At 29.0% G+C, this 21,981-nt stretch overlaps 1 protein-coding gene and 2 non-coding genes across 3 annotated transcripts in view; 1 reads left to right on the top strand and 2 right to left on the bottom strand.

The window, feature by feature from the left end:
• Window positions 1–1,382: 1,382 nt before the first annotated feature.
• On the bottom strand, window positions 1,383–1,455 carry Trnaa-agc. Its single transcript has one exon. It is a non-coding gene; the product is annotated as a tRNA-Ala (tRNA).
• Window positions 1,456–2,487: 1,032 nt separating this feature from the next.
• LOC113388401 (dedicator of cytokinesis protein 9-like) overlaps window positions 2,488–21,981 on the bottom strand; it is a 21,527-nt gene continuing 2,033 nt past the window's right edge. The window contains exons 2-18 of the mRNA XM_026625784.1: window positions 20,626–20,811; window positions 20,334–20,451; window positions 20,147–20,239; window positions 18,319–18,397; window positions 17,773–17,977; window positions 14,830–15,056; window positions 12,320–12,486; window positions 10,164–10,290; window positions 9,992–10,082; window positions 9,450–9,640; window positions 8,753–8,848; window positions 6,887–7,044; window positions 6,542–6,802; window positions 6,389–6,457; window positions 4,220–4,426; window positions 3,989–4,153; window positions 2,488–2,559 (exon numbers count right to left, since the gene is read on the bottom strand). Coding sequence (XP_026481569.1) covers window positions 2,488–2,559; window positions 3,989–4,153; window positions 4,220–4,426; window positions 6,389–6,457; window positions 6,542–6,802; window positions 6,887–7,044; window positions 8,753–8,848; window positions 9,450–9,640; window positions 9,992–10,082; window positions 10,164–10,290; window positions 12,320–12,486; window positions 14,830–15,056; window positions 17,773–17,977; window positions 18,319–18,397; window positions 20,147–20,239; window positions 20,334–20,451; window positions 20,626–20,811 — 2,512 coding nt within the window. The remainder of the gene's footprint in view (window positions 2,560–3,988; window positions 4,154–4,219; window positions 4,427–6,388; window positions 6,458–6,541; window positions 6,803–6,886; window positions 7,045–8,752; window positions 8,849–9,449; window positions 9,641–9,991; window positions 10,083–10,163; window positions 10,291–12,319; window positions 12,487–14,829; window positions 15,057–17,772; window positions 17,978–18,318; window positions 18,398–20,146; window positions 20,240–20,333; window positions 20,452–20,625; window positions 20,812–21,981) is intronic.
• Trnah-gug lies at window positions 15,528–15,599 on the top strand. Its single transcript has one exon. It is a non-coding gene; the product is annotated as a tRNA-His (tRNA).

The raw sequence follows: 21,981 nt of genomic DNA, 5'->3' as shown, positions 1-21,981 counted from the left end.
AAAATAGAAATCGAGTTTTTGAGTGGACGGAGTATCCGATTTGAATTATCTAAAAAACATTTAATTAGTAATGATTGGGAGAAGTAATTATTAATTTTTGGCAATGGCAGGCCCAGCCATTTTGACGATACAGAGCTAAATGTGCAAAAAATGGCAGTTTTTGAGAGAACTAAGCGTCCTATTTTAATGATTCAAAGAACTTTCAGCTTGTTTAAACAAAATAATTACTTGAAAAAAAAAGTATCATTTTTTTAGTTTTTTTTTGTATATCGAAAATAATTCAGATTTCATTTTTAATTCTGACTAAAGTTCTAATATACTTTGTACAAATAACTTTAAATTTGCAATTCAGTTTATATAATTCTTATAAATATTAGACAATGTTACAATATTTATAATAATCTATTTGAAAACATTCAGTATTTCTCGAACATTTCGTTACGGTACGGGAAGTTCCAGCAATTTGCCTTAAGGCACGATGCCATACACCACTAGTTTTATATTGTGGTCAATTGGTCATAGAAATGTTTTTCACGGTTACGATGCCAAGAACAAAAATAATATAAATAAGCCACACTAACCTAAAAATTATCACGTAAAAGATCATGACTTTCAAATTCCGCTCGATATTCTGTCTCTATGCCGCGAAAGCAATGCGATTGCTTTAAAAAAAAGTTCCAAAATATTTCAAAATAATAAAAATATTTTTTTCAAAGTTTTTTTTTTTCAAAAATTTAAAATTTCTCAAAAAACTAATTTTTCAAAGTTTAAAAAACTTTGTTTTCATAATAATTGCAATCAATATTATCATCTCAAATCGGCTTCAAGTTGAGTTCTGGGACACCCTGTATATTTAATAACTGATAAATTAGATTTTATCGACTATAAATTCTAAATCGTCAGCAATTAATTATCTCTCAACTTATTTCTATATTTTTGCTGAATAAGTCATTTAACAAAACATTTTCTGAATAAATTATTCTTATACAAGTATCTTATAATCTTCACACAGGAGATATTTTCGATAGAATCTTTCGCCGACTTGCTAATTTGCACATTAATAGAGTGCATAATTTTAATCAATCTCCTAGAAATAATTGTAGAAAATGCACTGTGTAAGTGTTTATGTATTAGGCTCGCGTTTACTAACGTTATTGGAAAGTCTGCACAAAAGTGACAAATTTACTATAATTTACGCTAGTCTACTACATTATGATATAGCATGCTATAGAAACTACGTCGATTATTTAGACGATTCAGATAATTGATATAAGTATAACTTTCCTAATTGAGAATTTCACTCACACCTTGCCAAATGAAGAAAAATTATCAATTGTGAATACCAAAAATAAATTATTAGTAAAATATTATAAAATATGGGTTGGAAGCGCCGGGTATCGATCCCGGTACCTCTCACATGCTAAGCGAGCGCTCTACCACTTGAGCTACGCCCCCTGGTGAGAACAAATCTGTTTGGAATCGGTATGTTCGGAGAAAACATTCTCAATCGTAAAGTAGGACAATTACCAAACGTATGCATATGTGACATGAGACACAAAAGCGAAGACCGGTTTATATTTAACCGCCCAAGTTATTTCGGTGTGCGAGAACAATATCGAATCATGTATGAAAAAAACTTAAATGCACTCACTGGCATAAAATACTTAGTATTCCAACATTTTATAATAATCGCTTTAAATACAATATAAAACTAGTGGTGTATGGCATCGTGCCTTGAACGAAGAAATCGAATGTTTTTTGAACCATTCAAAACGGTTGATCCGTGCGCCCGAAAACGTGGACAAAAAAATGCGGACATACAAAACACATACACGCACACACACACATCCATTTTTTCTGAAGTATGCCAAAATGTTCAGAAACCTTCAAAATGTCGAGAAATGCAAAAATTTTTATTTTCGATTTTCGGCCCATTACTATAACTACCCTACGGGAAGTTAATGAATATATTAACAAATCGGAAATACATCTCACGATGTCAAAAATACATAAGTCTACTAGAACAATATAGGATTTCGAAGATTATATATTGAAAATCAATATCAATATTCTCAATATCCCAATATACAAATGTTTTAATATTTGGGAAATAGGAACAAATTAAATAAAATTAGAAATAAAAGTGCAAAGGAAAAAATAAACAAATATTAAAGACGGTAAAGTTTACGCTGATAGTTTCCAAAAAGTCCTGAAAAATGAAAAAAAAAACATTGAAAATTTTGCCACACGGTCTTGAAATAATCCATATAATACGGTTATATCACAGGAGTAACTATTATTAAATAACATGAATTATTAAACCAGGACTTGTTTTATTCCTATGTTGATAAGTAAGAGCACCCATTAAGGGTGAGACGGGACATGCTAATTAGTTTTTGGCAAAGATAATTCCAGACAAAAAGTGCAAATAAGAATTCAATTTTGTCAGAGAACGAAGCATCCACTTGTATTGACGTAATAAAGAACTTATGAAATTGAAAGGGCAGATCCAGCAGTAAAAGATGCCATTTCGCGTTCGAAAAACATATTTTCGACAGTCTGGATCAAACGACATTAAATTAATGGGTATCAAAAACTTCTAAAATTAAAAAAAAAACAAAAGCATTCAGTTCCAATTCCAACACAAGTTTTTAAAAAAAATTCAGTATTTTCAAAACAGGATCTTTTAAAAGTTTTAAATATTCAAATTTTTGAAAAATTTTAAAAAAAAATTTAAAATACTCAAAAATTCTTGTTCTTCATATATGAGCTTTGAAAAATTTTAAATTATGGTACGGAAAGTTCCAGCAATTTGCCACAAGACACAAGCCATGCATCACCACTAGTTTTACTATTCATGAAATTTATTACCGAGATTCAAGTATCCAAACTTTACAAAATTATCTAAAAAATATTTTTTTAAAGCGAAATCGTTTAAGAAAAAGCATTTTACAAAATTATCAAAAAATTTCAAGCTTTTAAATAATATCGATTTTTTTCAAAATTTCAGAAAAAAATTAAGTTGCAAGCAAAATTGTTGAAAAAAATATATTTTTCAAAATTTTAAGTTTTCAAATAAAATCATTTTTTTCAGAATTTCCTAAACATAAAAAAATAAAATTTGCAAAAAAAAAACTAAGATGTTCAAAATAGTTAAGCATCCTAGTTTTTAAAAAAATAAAGATTCAACGCAAAATCATTTAAAAAATAAAAAATACATAATTAAATATAATAATGAAAATTTTCTCAGAGTTTAAAGTCTTTTTTTCAAAATATCAAAAAACTAGAAACCTAATTTTTCAAAAAAAAAAAATCTGAAAGTAAAATCGTTTAAGAAATTACATTTTACAAAATTTTCAAAAAAATCAAGTATTATTTATGTTCAGTAATTATATTTATGTTTTAAAATAAAGTCGTTTTTTCTGAAATTTTGAAAAATAAAAAAAGAAACAGAGAAACCTATTTTTTTAATATTTTCAAAAAAATGTATTTTTTAAAGCAAAATCTCGTTCAAGAAAATACATACATATTGCAACTGTTTCAAAAAAGCAAAAATGATACGAGATTCAAAAAAATGTTTAAAAAATGATACGAGATTATAAAAATTATAGCATTAATTATAACATTATTGTAACAATTATTTTGAGTGGAAAAATCCAATGTAATATTGTACTTTTATCGCGGATACTATATATTAATATTTTCTGAATTTGTTATACCGTTTAAAAGACTTCAATTTCCAATATAGTGTGGAAATTGAGCCTCATCATTTTATAAAGCAGTTAATACACTTAACATCTCTCATATAGATGTATATGCATTTTAGTGTAAAGAGTAATTTAAAATAACAATAATTATTATTTGTAGGTAAACTGTAAATATTAGTATAGAATATTAAAAAAATTGTAGACATGGGTACAGGACAACGTCTGTCGGGTCACCTAGTAATAATATAATCATTTTAAATAAAAAATAAAATAGTACTAACCTTAACATAACTCAGCAAAATATCATTTCTACCAGACTCATGAATCATATGTATTATATGCACCAACAGCCGAATAATATTATGGCCAACTTCTTCACTATTCGTTATAACCAGCAGGGCAAATAATTGGTTCAAAATCGTCGGCAAAAATGTTATAACGGTCACCTAAAATAAATTAAAAAAATTAAGCAAATATAAATAAATTTGTACTTGAATATTTCGATTTCTTACTGTTTGAATAGCATGAGCAGCTTTCAAAATTTTGCAGGTTTCGCTCTCGGAAGGAATTGCCGAAGGTTTGTTGTCGACCAGTTTTTCAGCATGGGTAAATAAATTTTGTAAATGTATGTCTTGAGTGAGAACTGTTGAATTTAAATTGAATGCAATTGTAAATAATGGCCTCTGGGAGTCTATCCAGGTGATTTCTGGTCCAGCATTCTAAAAAACAAATAGTAAATTATAAAATACTAAGTTGTTCCAAAAAAAATAGAGTGCGCGTAAGGTTCACACGCGATTGAAGTAAAAACTTATTTGCTACTGTACAAGATGGCACTTAAGTAAAAATAAATATATATAACAATTTTGAATAGTGTTTATTAGTAATGTGGTAACACTCGTGATGCACACATTTATTATAAATTATATATTTATAATAGCATTAAAAATATGTATAATATTTAAAAACAATAATGTAATTAAAGTCATACTTCAAACATGACATGATCGGTTTGTCATTGTAATTAGCATTTAGGACTTGGATCTTCATTAGAGAAATGAAGTAATTGCTGATTAATAAATTCTATAATATTCGTTCACACAGCGAATTATGTTAAACAACGCCTAAACAAATATTGTTTTCGCAACTTCACTCAACATGTAATAATGTGTTTGAAGAACTTCATATAATTCAAATTAACATACATTCATTGACTAGTGGTTTACTTTTTCGCTGGCGATATAATCTCAATCTATGAACAGCTGTAATATCTGTTTTGCCTAAAAAATATTTTCCATTTCAATAACTTCAAAGATTTATAGAAACTACGAATAATAAATGAAGATGAGATAAAATCTATACACTATATATTACTAAACAGGTATAAAAAATGTCATGTCTTATGGTAACACATGTGAAGTATTTCTAACAAAAATCAGTATACTAAACTGTGTATATTAAGAAAATACTATAAGTCAATGCCACATTGCAAATATAAATTTAAGGTAAGATACGGCTCCAAAACATTATTGGTAACAAACCAATAATATTAATTCCATTTATGAAATACTTTAACTAACAAGATTTACATTCTAAATTCAATTTAAATAATGTTTCAATGCTATATGGAGTTAACAAACCCAAATTTTATATGTACAAATCAGGTTTTGTTTACTTTTGTATTTAATTAATGATTGCAGTTAAATGCTAAATATTTACTTATATTGCAAAATAATGGTTAAAATTACTGCATTAAAATCTAAAATCCTTTGGACACAATTAAATTATGTACATTCTATAAAATTATGAAATGAATGACATTACATTTCACATAAAATATGAATTTAAGAAAAGTTGTAAATTAATTTTGAATGCAAGTTGATAAATTTTGAGTCACGGTTTAAATTTTTTATAGAACTAGCGCTGTAAGGCCCCATTCATTACAATAAATTAGTGAATAAATAATTATTAGTGTTGTGATTAAACTAATTTATGGGATCAGTCGCTTTCTTCTATGATAACATAGAAATTATTTCAATAAACTTATGTTTCATACACGGCGCAAATAATGTATTTGTTTTATTATTTCCATTATAATTATGTACGGGGGACTGAGTAAAATATTCTTCTGATTCTGGCATTTTTCATTAAATCAACATTTGTACTACGATGTAACTTTACAATGTTTATTTATCTAAGCCGATTTCATTGTTGATATCGGAACGCATACAACGACAGATCTCTATTCACATACACGACGACTAATCACAATCGACCCGTATAGAAATGATATCATCGAGAGCGAATGACGAATCATTGGCACTCGACTCTTATCTTATCTTATATACTTCCGTTGCATTTGCACGGATTTATACCCTAGTCGCGCCTAATAAAGTTTTGCTTCAAAACTTTACTTTACTGTCATATTCATTTTAAAAACTAACTTACCCCTTCTAAATTGTTAGAGAAACTGCACTCTATAAAAACACTGATCAAACCCTTCAATTTGACATCATTATTGCAAAATTTGAGTTGTTACCCTTACATAATTAGGTTTGTTAATGATAGTAAAATTAAGATGTAAGTGATTAATATAATATATAAGCTATCTATGTATTGTATATTATGTATGTAGCTAAATGTTATCTGAGGCCAATAAAAGAAATAAAAAAAAAATAACTTACCCCTTTTCCTAGTCCTAAAGGCTGTATCGAAAGGTAACCTGGTGGCAGATGAGTAGATACCGCGATTGTCTGAAAATTGCAGTAAGTAATTGTAAAACCAAAAACTTTAGAACATTTTATAATAAATATAAATAAATATTTCTTTTCCCTTACCTGTGTATCCAGATTCAATTTTCCCTTACTAATCAAAGGGATCCAAGCGTACCCCACACAACTATCGGAGTTGCAGTCTTTCTTTTTCGAAATTTCACATGAAATGTGCATGAACGTGAACAATATATGATGTGATGAATCTAATGTTATTGGAAGACGTATTTTTACTTCTTCGTAAAACGTTGGAGTTGTATTATGATGGACCACAGGGCAAATTACTCGTGTGGTCAAAGGAAGACCACCAGGTCTACCATATATACACTGAAAAGGAAATTTAAGTGTCATTAGAATAACTTTTTCAAAAATTTTAATTTAATTAAATTTAATTTTTAATATTGTTCTTACTTTAAGTGGTTGTGCATCCTTTGCGTCGCTGTCTCTTAATTCAACAATACAACCTATATTTCTTGCCCTGTTGAATATTTTTGGGGTGTCGAACATGAGAGATTGTGGATAGACGTACAGGTGGTTTGTGAATACTGTATAAGGGTGTACATCACGATCTGCAAAAAAAATAAGATAAAACATGTTAATTGTTTCAAATATTTTTTGGATATAAAGTAAGGTTGCCCAAATCGTACCCCCTTCGGAAATAATGCTACATTATTTAGAGCAATAAAGTTTAAAAAAAAAACCTTTGGCATACTAATAGACCGATTCTGCCCCACAACAGATCATGGCAAAGCCATGTTACGATCCAACTTCAATATATTATGCTACTGAATCATACTGAATACTGTCAAAATGTCATGTATTTGCTGTGCATTCAGAGGTTTTATACATAAACTGCAATGTCACTCGTATGTTATGAAGCTGAGTCAGAAAGACCCTGTTATCCAAGACCGTTTTTTTATATTTGTCTAGGTTAGGTTTATATCTGACAACTTGATAAAAACGCCTGATTGCACAGCAAATACATGACATTCTGACAGTTCAGTATGATAGCACAGCAAAATAAAATTCAATTTATTTTCAGAACTTTGAAAAGAAATGAGTTTTGAGTTTTTTGAATTTGTTTTTTATACTTTGATGTATGTCTTTGTCTAGAGATCATTTTTATCCGACAAACAGCATTTTTTTTACTTTTTTCATTGAATCTCCGCTAGAAACCGCTAGACCTGCCTTTCCAATAACTCTATCAGTTCTTCATTTCGTTAATACAAATTAAATGTTAATTAGCGTCCAATTTAAATGTTAAAAAATTTAATTAAAAATTAAATTTTTTGAATCATTTAATTTGGACGCTCCGTTCACACAAAAATTAAATTACCGTTTTTGGCACCTTTTGCCCCGTATCTCCGAAACGGTTGGGCCTGCCTTTGCCAAAAACTAATCAACACGTCTATTTATCAATAGGTATCGAATGTTGTTTAAATCATTCAAATTGGTTTATCTGTGTTCTCGAAATCGTCGACGAATATTTGTATCCGAACACACACGCGCACACACATATACAACAATTTTTTCTATTTTATTATTTTTTATTTTTTTTAACTATTCACATAATTTAAACAGAATCTAACATTGAATTAAATCTGACCGAATGTCAAATAAATTATAACTAGTGGTGTATGGCATCGTGCCTCTAGGCTGATTGCTGGAACTTCCCGTACCGTAATAAAATATACGAGGAATATTAAATGTTTTCAAATAGATAATTAAAAATACTGTAACACATATATGTTTACAAAAAAGTAAACAAAAGTAAAATTTATTAATCGAATTTAAAATGAAGGACATTGTTTAATATTTATAAGAATTATTTAAACTGAATTGCAAAGTTAAAATTATTCATTTAAAGGATATAAGTAAGCTTCAGAGTATAGAACTTTAGCAAAAATTAAAATTAAAATTCGAATAATTTTCGATAATCAAAAAGATTTTTTTTAAATAATTTTTTTTTTCCGAAAGCACTGGTTTCGTAAGCAGTTGAATCATTTAAATCGGACGCTTAGTTCTCTCAAAAACTGCAATTTTTGCACTACGGATAGTCAAAAATGAACATTAGTATAGAAAATATTTCATTGTCATAATATACTTACAACTGAATCAAAATATTAGTAGAAACTTCACAAAAAATTTCAAGTCACAAGTTTTGCTCACTTTTGCTCATCCACTACATATTTCTATTTAAGGGTACCAGATAATGTAATTCAATAATTCATAATTCAGATAGGTCAACTTGAGCAACCTTATTCTACTATAAATTACCTGACGGACTTTGGAATTCAGCAATTTCTATCGTCGGCTCGCATGTTGGTGGGTTCGGAAATGGTCTTAAAGGTATCAACGAAGTGGTCAAACAATCTGAAAATTAATACCTAAATTCATCAGACTAATTTTACAATAAAAGATAGTTATTGAAAGAATAAGATATTTGATAAAGTTTTTTTTACTCACTTTTTCTTTTATGTAATATAATATGAAACAAATAAATCTTTTCAAACAAACAAACAAACAAAACCCTGTTTGATGGAAAATTATCATTTAAATAAAGTGCGTGTAACAATGTTTGCCTAGTGTGGACTCCTAATCCTAAACTACTGAACCGATTATAAAAATGTTCACGATATGTATTTATATCTAACCCAGAAATTGTTTTTGATGTAATGATAAATAAATATGGACCTTAAGTTAGGTCCAGGACCTAACTGGATTTTTTCAATTTTTTTTTTTAATTTACAAAATTAATGGAACCAGTCATTTCTTACAATTTTTTGAAAGTTTTAGCCTCACGTATATAGACATTACATGTTAGATAAAAATAAAATAATTATTTAGGATTATATATAAATAATTTAGAATATAATGAAAAAAAATCACAATATACAATTCATATCACAATTGCTCAGACAAATAAAATGAGATATTTGACTTTTTTATCTAGCAAATTTTTTATTTCACTTACTTTCTGGTAATTCTACAATCGGTTGCAGTGATATTTTCAGCCATCCTGGTACTACAGTCAATTTGTTCAATTTATCAGGTTTGCGATAATCTGCTAGTAATTTTAAGAGATCCTCATCTTTCAACTTGTGACCCTCTTGTCGATATATGGACGGAAATTCTGAAGTTGTATCTAATTCATTGCTATATAATCTAGATAAAAGAATTATATTTAATTAATTTCAAGTTCGTAATTAAAATTATAGCAATTTATGAATGCGAGTAACATTTGGATATTTGGTCAACCCTCCTGTGAATGGACAAACATGTATATAAAACATATTTTTAAATATAATATTCTAGTCAATAATAAAACTTATATTAAAACCTTTTACAATATATAGTTGCTGGGAAAATACTTATGGTCGAAAGAAAACTGCTATAGAAGTGCGAAGTTATAAATTATAGAAAACGTTATAGAAAAACCATGTTATTAAAATACCGCGTTATGCAAAGGTTGGCTGTATCATAAACTAAAAAAATATATAATTCTTATAAATTTACCTAAATAAAGGCCTCGCAGCCCATGCGAATGGCATCCTATATTGTCCTAATCTTTGGCAGTATGTTTTCACAGATTTATGTACTTTTAAACCTATAAACAATAATATAAATACATAAGATTTACAAATTCATTTACTTATTAGTCATCAGTAATTTAATTAATATTTCTTACCTAAACGTGGATCTTTTGTAGCTTTCAAATAAGGCTCTGAAGTGTTGCAGATACCGCCTTGCAACACTTTATCAATTCTTACGACTAAAAATACATCGGGGTGTGGATTGGTCACACTTAATATCGCCTGAAAATAATATAAAATCATTATTAAAAAAAAAATCAAACTAGTTGGTTTGGTATTTAGCCTTGAGGCAAGTTACATGAACTTCCCGATATATTTAAATAATCGACTTAATCAATAAAAAATAAATTAATTTATGAGTCATTAAAAGTATTCCGAGTGGATTTATTACACATAATTGAAAACGAACGAACACTTTGGCTCGGAGTATTTTTTAAAATTTTCAAAAATCAATAATTTTTATAATTGAACCAGTTTCCAGAACTTTAATGGTTTATTGTGTTCAAGACCAAGTACTCTATCATTATACCAAGTAAATAGTCTAATTTTAATTTTAACAAATGTCAAAAGAGCTACTCATTTGCTCAAACTTTGATGAATTTTTAAAATCAAACTATTTGTCTTAAGGCCGTAATATTTCAGTAAGGTCAATAAGACCATGGTATATATCGCTAAAAAAAATCCATAAAAATCGGCTTAAATTTTTTTTCAACGGTTAATTACAAGAAAACGGCTCGGTAGATTTTCATCTAAAACTGATCAGTATCATTCCCAACTAATATCTTTTGAACAGTTTTTGATTTTTTAAAATCGGTTCGGTAGGATGAGCTTAAATGTGGACGAAAAGTTTAACACTTTTTTTCAAATTACAAAGAAACGGCTTGGCTGATCGTCGCACAAAACTGACAAACGATAGTCTTCCCCGAAATACATCAAATGGCTTTTAAATTTCTGAAATCGGTTCAGGCGCTTTTGAGAAAACGTCGATCAAAAGTCTAATTTTGACAAATGTCAAAAAAACTATACCAATTTTTGCAAACTTTGACGAATTTTTAAAGCTAAACGAGTTGTCGTAGGGCCGTAATATTTTAGTATGACCTAGAAAACTATGGTATCTACCGTCAAAAAAAAAATCATAAAAATCGTCGAAATTTTTTTTTTAAAAACGTTATTACAAGAAAACGGCCTGGCCGATCTTTACCAAAAACTAATCAGCACGATTCCCAACCAATATCTATCGAATGGTTTTTGAATTTTCAGAATCGATTCAGAATTGCGAGCTAAAACGTGGGCGAAAAATTTTTTACTTTTCTGCAATTTACAAAGAAACGGCCCGGCCGATCGCCGCACAAAACTCAGAGACGATAGTCCTCATCGAAATACATCAAATGGCTTTTAAATTTTTGAAATCGCTCCAGCCGTTTTGGAGAAAACGCCGATTTACGGCAAAAAATCTGTTCACACACACACACACACACACACACATACTTTTTCCAAATTTGGTCTCATTCGATTCAGAATGGCTTGAAACGTCGAGAAAACATAAAATTAGCCATTCGGATTTTTTGATGAAAACATAAACTTCTCCTTCGGGAAGTTAATAATTTTATTGCATTGTGTACAAATAAGTACAGAGTTTGTAAAAAGTCATATGTATGTTAGAAACAGCCTATAGACTTAATGTAAAAAATTGCTTTCCATAGTCAATTGCTTATTGGAGCCAATTATTACAATTTGTTATTTTTTTCTTTTATTTTTTCTTTATTTATTTTCTTTATTTTTCATCTATTTTTATTTATTTATTATTATTATTATTATTTTATTTCTTTCTGTGATTATTATTATGTGTAATTTAGCCATATGTAAATAACTCTGATTGTTATATATTATGAATGAATAAAAAAAAATATGTATGTTATCCTAGTGAATCAGTGTTAACTATTTCTCTGACAACAGTTATTGCATTAAAATATTATTGGTGGAGAACAAATATTAAAAACTTCAAACAAATTATTTTAAACGAGAATCAAATTTTGAAACCAAGCCCAGCATAATCGTGTAATTTGACTTATAGATAGCAGATATTTTTGAAGTAAAACTTCTTAAGGCGCGACTAGGGTGTAAATCCGTACAAATGCAACGGAAGTGCGTTACGGCCGAGTCGAATGCTAATGATTCGTCATTCGCTCTCGATAAAATTTCAGATTTTAAAGAATGAAATAATTCGTGTAATATGTAAAAAAATAATTACTTGTCTGGGATGCTCTATCCATTTAGCATCGAACATTCCGCATTCCTCGCCATCGCCACCAGCACTACCATTAGTTCCAGAACAACCGTTCTTCATTCCATCTCCAGCAGTTGGTGAATGACCATTTGTTGCAGATTTTTTATCATCACCTGTGCCGTTTGTACAACCTGCAAATTATAGATAGATATATATAAAAATAAAAATCTATAACAATCAATTAAATAAAGCTTAAGAGCAATTTTAGAAGTAAGACTGATATTAAAATTTATTACCGGGACAGCGCGTACGCAGTCCAAATAAAGTTCGAACACAACACTTTTATAATATTATTGACAAAGAAAAGGATATATGGTGCACTATACAATTATATACAAGCACATAAGAATGAAAAAATGACAACTAAGTTAACTAATAGATAAATTTAACTAATAGCTAAATTAATAGCACTTTTCCAAATATTTGAGGTAATTTGATGTTTAACATTTGGTGTTATTTGCTATAATATATAATCACACGTTTAAATAAAATTTGAAAAATAAATTAGTATACATAATCAAAGCATATTTATACAAATATCAATACTACATAAACTATCACTGGTATTAAATATTGCTATGTATTTATTTTTCAATTTTTAGTTTCGGCGAGTCCCAAGCGTGTGCACTTAACCTGCTACGAGGTGCCGTTTCAGGGTAGCTAAAAGTTCGTGCGCCCCTAACTTTGAATGCCTAAAATCATCAAGATTTTGTTTGAATATGTATACTAAAACAATTATTATAGATTTGTTAATACAAATACTAATCCATTTATTCATTTCCATCATACTTCTCACACCGAGTTTTTTTTTAAATTATAAAAAAGTATAAAGATTAATTGTAAAATGTATTATGTATAAGTATTATAAGTGTATACAAAGTCAACAAATGAACGATAAAAGAAAAACACTTCAAAAGACTGAAGTTAGTCATTGTTTGAACTCTATATTGAAACTGCAATAACACCAAAACAATCCAACTTAAACTGTCTTAGTTTCTTAGACAACTCGGTAATACGACATGACGACCCGGAATATTATAGCGTCGGGTCGTCATGTCGTAAGAACTTAACACTTCCCACTCGCGAATTCCGAGATTTATATGATTTTGCTGCCGGAATGGCGGAATCCGAGACGAAAGGGTTAATTTAGGAATGGAATGATGAAATGGAATTTAGGATTAAAAAACAGAATGATGATATGGAACTTGATATAATTAGGTCATAAACCCTGACTGACTGTTGTTTATTTTACTAAAATATATAATATGTGATATAAATATATAAAGTACGTGTAACGATGTTTGTCCGGAATAGGCTTTTAAACTACTAAAGCAATACTCAAAATGTTAACCACATGCATTTATATTAAACTAATAAATAATTCTTGGTATGACTATTAGGAAAACTAACGTGTATAAGACAGTTTGCATAAAATTTTAGTAAATTTTATCTAGTTTCTGCTAAGCTAACTAAAAAAGAATGTCCGGAACAAAGTTTTCGATTTTTTTTACAAAAATGTAGAAAAATGGCACAAAATTGTATTATTAATTTGCACCATGTGTTAGACCGAGTTCAAACTGGTTTTATTCAAAGTTTTTGCATTGAGATGTATAAGACAGTTAGCATAAAATTTTAGTAAATTTTATCTAATTTCTGTTAAGCTAACTAAAAAAGAGTGCCCGGAACAAAGTTTTCGATTTTTTTCTACAAAAATGTAGGAAAACGGTCCAAAATTGTATTATTAATTTGCACTATATGTCAGGCCGAGTTCAATCTAGTTTTATTCAAAGTTTTTGTATTGAGGTATATAAGACAGTTGGCAAAAATTTTAGTAAATTTTATCTATTTTCGCTAAGCAAACTAAAAATAGTAAGCGGAAAAGAGAGTTCAAGTCATTTAAAAAATTATAAAAAAGTGCCTCGAATATTATACTGCAAACTATTAGAAATACAATATAAAACAGACAGTCTGCAGTCTGTAAATGTAACAATCTTCCCAAAATTATTTACTATTCTTCTGCAAACGTCGTTGTGATTCTGATAATTTTATGTAATAAAAGTAATTTGATGGACGGATTCTGCTGCATGACAGACAAATGTTATGGCAAGGCTATGTTATGAAGAACTTTCCATACTAACACGTTCTAACTATTGATAAAAGCTTTGCGGTTGCTGTGCAGCCAGGCGTGTATCTTAGGTTGTCAGATGTCAAAAAAAAACGATCTTAGGTATCAGGGTCTTTCTGACCCAGCTTCATAACATACGAGTGACGTTGCAGTTTATGTGTAAAACATCTGAATGCACAGCAAATACATGACAAATTGACAGTATTGAGTATGATTCAGTAGCATAATGTATAGAAGTTGAAGCGTAACATGGCCTTGCCATAACATTTTTCTGTTATGAAGTTATCCTGTAAAATATGTCTAATTGTTACATATGATCCCCTTACCATTAGTGGTCCCATTATGAGTCATAGTTCCAGAGTTGTTATTATCTCCAACAGTTTCCGACAGACGTCATGGTTGACGTCGAAGTAGAAGTTTTCGGTCAATTTCCTATTGGCTCGAGCATCGTACAAACAAAGGGACGTGAAATAGGGCTCGACCTGGCACAAGGTTTCTTTTTCGCCATCGACAGGGGCTTGGAGACGAAACTTCAGGGATTCGCAAACTAGGGATATGCGTTGGCCAAACTGCTCCCTAGAAAAAATCATGAATGAAAAAAATGACACGAAAAGATTTTTTCCTTGAAATAAAAATCAAGATACAATGAAATCTTGTAAGTTATTGTTACTTAAAAATAATCAGCACGTGTTCTCATCAAATCGGTTGAACTGTGTTGCTGAAATTGTCGACGAAAATTTGTATCGATACACGCACATACATCCATTTTTTCTAAGGTATACCAAAATGTTCAGAAACCTTTGGAACGCAGAGGTATATAAAACATTTCATTTCCGATTTTTTTGCGATTACTATACTATACTTACCCTACGGAAAGTTAAAAAGAATATGAAGAATAATTCATTTTATTTTTATTACGCGCCTAATGAGTAGCTGCATGCATATCAAACGCAGGTGAGAGTTTTATTTACGGTACTTTCTAAATGTTTATATAGATATCGGTATCAATGATACGAGATTATAGGGTCACTATCTCATAGCCCGATAGCCGTGATCGTCTAGTGGTTAGGACCCCACGTTGTGGCCGTGGTAACCCAGGTTCGAATCCTGGTCACGGCAGGGCTTATTTTTTTAGCTAATTTTTTCAATTTACACCATTATTATTATCTACTTGGTGTGTTAATATTATTGAAATGAGATTAAAGCAATCATTTCCCATAAATAAACAAAAAATAAAGAATAAAAGTATAATATATGGAATAAAGAATAAAAGTATAATATATGAAATAAAGAATAAATGTATAGTATTAGAAATAAAGTATAAAAGTATAATATTTTTATGCTTGATAATGAAATGGGCTATCTATACATATAAACTAGCAGTGCATGGCATTGTGCCTTAAAGCAAATTGCTAGAACTTCTTGTACTAAAAATTAATTTTTTAAAGAAAGCTTTTGAATTTTTTTGAAAACTTTGAAAAAATGTGATTTTGAAAATTTTGAAACAAATGTCATTTTTGAAAATTTTGGAAAAAATGTCATTTTTGAAAATTTTGAAAAAAATGACATTTTTGAAAATTTTGAAATAAATGTCATTTTTGAAAATTTTGAAAAAATGTCATTTTTGAAAAATTTGAAAAAAATGTCATTTTTGAAAAATTTGAAAAAAATGTCATTCTTGAAAATTAAAAAAAAATTTTTTTGAGCAATTTGACTTTTATATTTTAAAATTTTTGAACTCTTCAAAGCAATCGTGATGCGTGGCTGTTTTTATACTTATTACTAAAATCTCTATAAAAATTAATCGGCACGTGACCTTATTAATAGGAATCGAATGTTTTTTTAACCATTCAAATCGTTTGATCCTTGCGCTTGAAAACGTAGACGAGAAATAGCATTCATACACACACATCAATTTTTTCTAAGGTGTGCCAAAATGTTCAGAAACCTCTAAAACGTGAAGAAATTTTCCATTTCAAATTTTTGACTTGATTACTAGTTAATAAAATTGGAGTGTCTGTTTGTAAAATTGAAATTTTAATAAACGCTACGAATAAAAATAGGGTGCATATACTAAATTAATGTTTTCTTATATTTATGTTTTTAGATAATCTTCAAAACGGCTGAATCGATTTTGACAAGACTTTTATTAGCAGGTAGCTGATATAATTTCTTACATATTAAAATATTTTTATAAATTTTGGCTTTTGGATTTTTAAATAACAATGTTACATATTTCTATACATACTATGTTACAACATTCTTATTTATATATATTACATAAATATTATGTTATAATTGGGCGCAAAGTAGACTATTTTTATTTTAGAAAAAAAAATCTTATCTTATTTCTTCTAGATATACTCGACATTTCATCACCAAGAACTTAAAAAAAAATTAGTTTGATTTTTGCATTTTATGATGACATTCCTGAATCTTATGAATCTTACCTTACATTCATTCAAACTATTTTGTTACATTCATACTGTTTTTTACCTTTAAGTAATAATTATAAATAATTATAAATTAAGTACGTTTGTCTTCACAAATTTTTGAAATTGCTTAAATATTTTTTAGAGGTTATTTTATTTAGTCAGTAACGTTGATAGTTTGTTTTTTATAAGGATAAATAATTATAAATTATATTTTTCATTTTTAAAATGTACACCCATTTAATGAATGGCCAAAAGCGCAGTTATTTTAGCCCAAAAAAACCGTACGTAAAACCAAATATTATATATAAAGAAAATTTTCAATAAAGTTAATATAAAAAACTGAAAATAATTAGCAATTTAAATTAAAATGGAGAAACTTTTAATTTTTTTGTTAAATTCGTAAATATGGCTAGTAATAAATATTAATCGAATATAAAAATGAAAAAAAAAGTTTTTGTACAATTTATTTATGTAACGTTTTTTTATTTTACGTTTCCATTCAAGAGACATTCTTTTCTTTGGATTTATGTTTATAAAAAATAAATAATATTTAGCAAATGTAAAAAAGCCAAAACTAGTGAACTCAACTTTTTTCAAATATGTATTCAAATTAATGAAAAAATGAAATGACTAACTATAAAAAAAATTACTTTCATAAAACATCCAAAATATTTCTATGGTAAGAAAATCATTGTTACGATTGATGAAATTGTTCATAATTTCACTTTTCTAGAGAACCCTTACTCGGTCAAAGCTCGTATCTCGAATTTTGCTCGTATGTCAAAGCAACAAATCGCTCGTAAGTCGGGGCCTAAATTATTATTATAGCTTATGATTTTATAATTCTTTCTACTTACTTGTAAGGTTCAACATTAGGTTGAGGAGTCGCCTTATTCGGCTGCACGTAACCACTAAAAAGACGTCTTCTTCCTTCTTTTCTGGAACTGGCTATCGAAATATCGGTTTCTCTACTATATCTTATCAACTGAGGATTCATACTTTGTTCTAACCCCTTGAGGGTTCCATAGGTCAGTGCTGGCGAAGGTGCAGGCGATGGCGGTGCTGATTGTTGTAAACTTGCTAAAAAGTAAAAGATCGATAAAAAAATATCATTGACACGATAAAAAAAATGTATAATAAACTCAAATAAAAGACCGGTGTTGCCTTAGCCATAGTGACATATTAACTAAATTTTACATAATAATAAAATAATAAAAAGAAGCTCAAGCCCTACCAGATTTTGGTGAATTGCAAAAGCACATAGTTAGATGGCGACATAATTAATCATATTTTATCCAAAATTATAATAGGTAAAAATGCTTAAATATGATTTTTTCCAGTTTAAATTGTTATTGAAATATGTTACTTTTTTACAAAAAAAAATTGAACGTGATCCTATTTACCTCTTTCCAATGATGCAGCCCTTTTCTCTTCTTGTAGTTTAATTTGTTCTATCACAGCTTTTAATTTAGCAACCCAGTCCTAAAATTAGAAAAAAAAAATTAAACGTAATTTAAACTAAGTGTAAATGGCATTTTGCCTTGAGGCAAGTTGCATGAATTTCTCGATAATTGTAAATAATCGACTTAATGAGAATTGAAATTCAGCTATTTAGGTAAAATTTGCAACAGCCCAAGAAAAGTCAAATTTTGGATCACATTACATATAAATTTTTCCAAATTTGATGATAAACGATTAAGAATAACTCGACTCATCGATATTTTGAAAAAAAATTAAAACATAATAAACCTAAAATAAAACTAACCACAATTATTCATTCATTTGAGTTAGATAAATAATACAGCAATTTTCTTCAATTACAAATGATATTCTATCATTTTCGCTCTTATACTGTTTGAAACTATGAAATATTTTATTCCTGCATTTGTGTCAAAAATTCAGAATGACTTGATTCGTCAATATTTTTATTCTATATATACGAGGTCTGTTCAAAAAGTACCCGGAATTTTCGTTTTTTCAAAAAAATATTTATTTATTCGTCTACATTAATGTGGTCCCCTTCAAAGTAGTCCCCCCCAGATATAATACACTTATGCCAGCGTTTTTTCCAATTTTCGAAGCACCCTTGATATTCACTTTTTGATATGTCCTTGAGCACTCTCAGAGATTTTCTTCAATCGAGGAAAACCGCCGTCCTTTCATGGGTCTCTTCAACTTTGGGAATAGGAAAAAGTCACACGGAGCCATATCTGGTGAATTTTTGCACTTTGCAACACTTTATTTCATTTTTTACGCAAAATTTAATACAAATTCTTTGACTTTTCAATTCTTCCATTGTAAAAATCGCCGAGCTCAGAAAAACACGTCGAACCTTTAGCGACTACCACAGACAAAGTAAACAGTGAATATAGCTGAAAATTTCATCATACTTTAGGGGCATGTATACCAACACAATAAAAAAAAATTTTGACAATCAGACACTCCAGACCCGCGAAATTTAATTATTAGTAATTCCGGGTACTTTTTGAACACACCTCGTATATATATATATATATATATATATATATATATATATATATATAAAAGAGGATCGTGTTAGTTAGAAAACTTATAACTCACGAACGTCTGAACCGATTTAGCTGAAAATTGGCAGGGAGGTAGTTTAGAGCCAGGAGAAGGACATAGGATACCTTTTATACCGTTTACCATTCAAAATCAAAATTAATTAATTATAAACTATCTATTTAGTTTATTCACTTTATGATTCATGTTTTATCTATGACATTTACGACGCCAACACAAGATTCAGATATAAAATTTTCAATATAGTTTTTTTTTCAATATAATTCAAGAAATATATAATTTCTTTGCATCTTTTACTAATCTTCGCATAATATTTTAAAAATACGTTAAAAATTTCACTTGAACATAATAAATAAAAATGTAAAAATGAATACATACAATTCGGCCCTCACGATATCAATTAGTAGAAGTTTAAGACGCAATTTTGGATATCTTAAATAATAAAAATATTAGTATAGGATAGTAAAAAATTGTAGACGTGGATACATGACAACGTCTGTCGGGTCATCTAGTTTCATAATAAAACATTGCACGTTACAAACTAAAAACAATCTTTTAATCGATCGATCTAAAATATTGAGACAGCAATTTGATCACCATTAAAATTTGGTAATTTTCGATTGATTTTTTTGGAAAAAAAATTGTTTTGTATGTTATTTAAATACATATTATTAAATAATTAATTACCTGCATTTCTGCTTCACAATCTGCTGCCAAAGTGTACGATCTATGTCCTTCTATCATTTTTAATTCAAATCCGTATCGACCTTTCTTTGTATTCTGCGAAAAAATATTTTTATAAAAATTAAGTTTGACTTAATTTCAATTTATTTGTACTGAAAAATGCACAGCAGTTTTTTTTAAAAAAACTTACAGTTACTACATCAGTACAGAAGTCCATAACAATGGTAGCCTTTGCATCGCCCTTCTTTTCATCCTTGTGGAGCTCCAGAATGTAAGTTCCATCAACTTCTTGACGAAGATAACAATATCTGCAGAAAAGTAAATACACAATAAGATTTTCAAGTTTCCAATTAAAAATGATGATAAAAAGTATTTCCCAAAGCTCCTTAAAATGAACTATAAATACAAAAATTACAGAAAAATCTTGGAACCAATATAAATTTTGCAACCTTAATTTGATTTTTCCATAACTCTATTCCTACCTTCTCTTGAAGCTTTTAGATCCAATATGTGCAAACATCCTATCAGATGAAGTATCAGGTCCTTTGAGCAAATGTCCTTGTTTTCTGATACCATCACTGTGACTTCTGGACATAACATCGTCTATTTGATCAGCGTCAGTGTCAACCTCAAAAAGTTCTTCTCGCATTGGTTCAGATTTTGGTAACCTGAAATAGAGGCAAAAATATAAAAACTGTTTTAGAATAAGATAACAATAATATTGCCAATTCCATCAAATTTGTCTCTACCAGCTGCATAGAATTGAGTATTAGAGAATGGTTAAATTGAAAAAATTGGAATTGAAAAAATACAAAGTTATGGTACTAATTGATGAGAACCAAATGCAAAAAAGTTTGTCATTCATTGACGATAGTAAAAGAAATATGGTTTGAGAGAAACATAAAAGATGAACAAAATGAATTTTAAAACAAGAGCTCCTAATTAACTTCCCAAAGTAGAAGTTTATGTTTTCATCAAAAAGTCCGATTCGCTAATTTTATGTTTTGTCGACGTTTCAAGCCATTCTGAATCGAATAAGATCAAATTTGGAAAAAGTATGTGCGTGTGTGTGTGCGTGTGCGTGAACAAATCTTCTGCCGTAAATCGACGTTTACTCAAAATCGGCTGGACCGATTCAAAAATTTAAAAGCCATTCGATGTATCTCGATGAGGACTATAGTTTGTTAGTTTTGTGCGAAGATCGGCCGAGCCGTTTCTTTGTAAATCGCAGAAAAGTGAGAAATTTTTCGTCCACGTTTTAGCCCTCAATTCTGAATCGATTTTGAAAAATTCAAAAACCCTTCGAAAGAATTGGTTGGTAAAGATCAGTCGGGCCGTTTTCTTGTAATAAAGTTAAAAAAAATCGACGATTTTTATGATTTTTTTTTGACGGTAGATACCATAGTCCTATAAATCATACTAAAATATTACGGTCCTACAAAAGGTCGTTTTAAATTTAAAGATTCGTCAACTTTGCAAAAATTAGAATCGTTTTTTTGGCGTTTGTCAAAGTTAGAAATTTCATCGAAGATTGCTTAAAATGCTCAAACCGATTTCAAAAATTTAAAAGCCAATCGATGTATTTCGGTGTGGATTATTTTTTCGCAGTTCTGTGCCGCGATCGGCTAAGCCGTTTCTTTGTAATTTGGAAAAAAGTGTTAAAATAAAAAACTCTTCGAAAGATATTGGTTGGGAATGATACTAATTAGTTTTAGGTAAAAATCTACTGAGCCGTTTTCTTGCAATTTACCGATAATTTTTTTGCCAATTGTTATGAACCTTTTTTTGACAATAGATATCATGGTCTATAAAACATACTTATATGTTACGCCCTTGGG

The sequence above is a fragment of the Ctenocephalides felis genome, unplaced genomic scaffold (genome assembly GCF_003426905.1).
Source record: "Ctenocephalides felis isolate EL2017-DRISC unplaced genomic scaffold, ASM342690v1 CF-g0.4_SCAFFOLD_03572, whole genome shotgun sequence".
NCBI lineage: Eukaryota > Metazoa > Arthropoda > Insecta > Siphonaptera > Pulicidae > Ctenocephalides > Ctenocephalides felis.
Note: the sequence above shows the minus strand (reverse complement) of the source record. Positions and strands in the feature narration are given on the sequence as shown.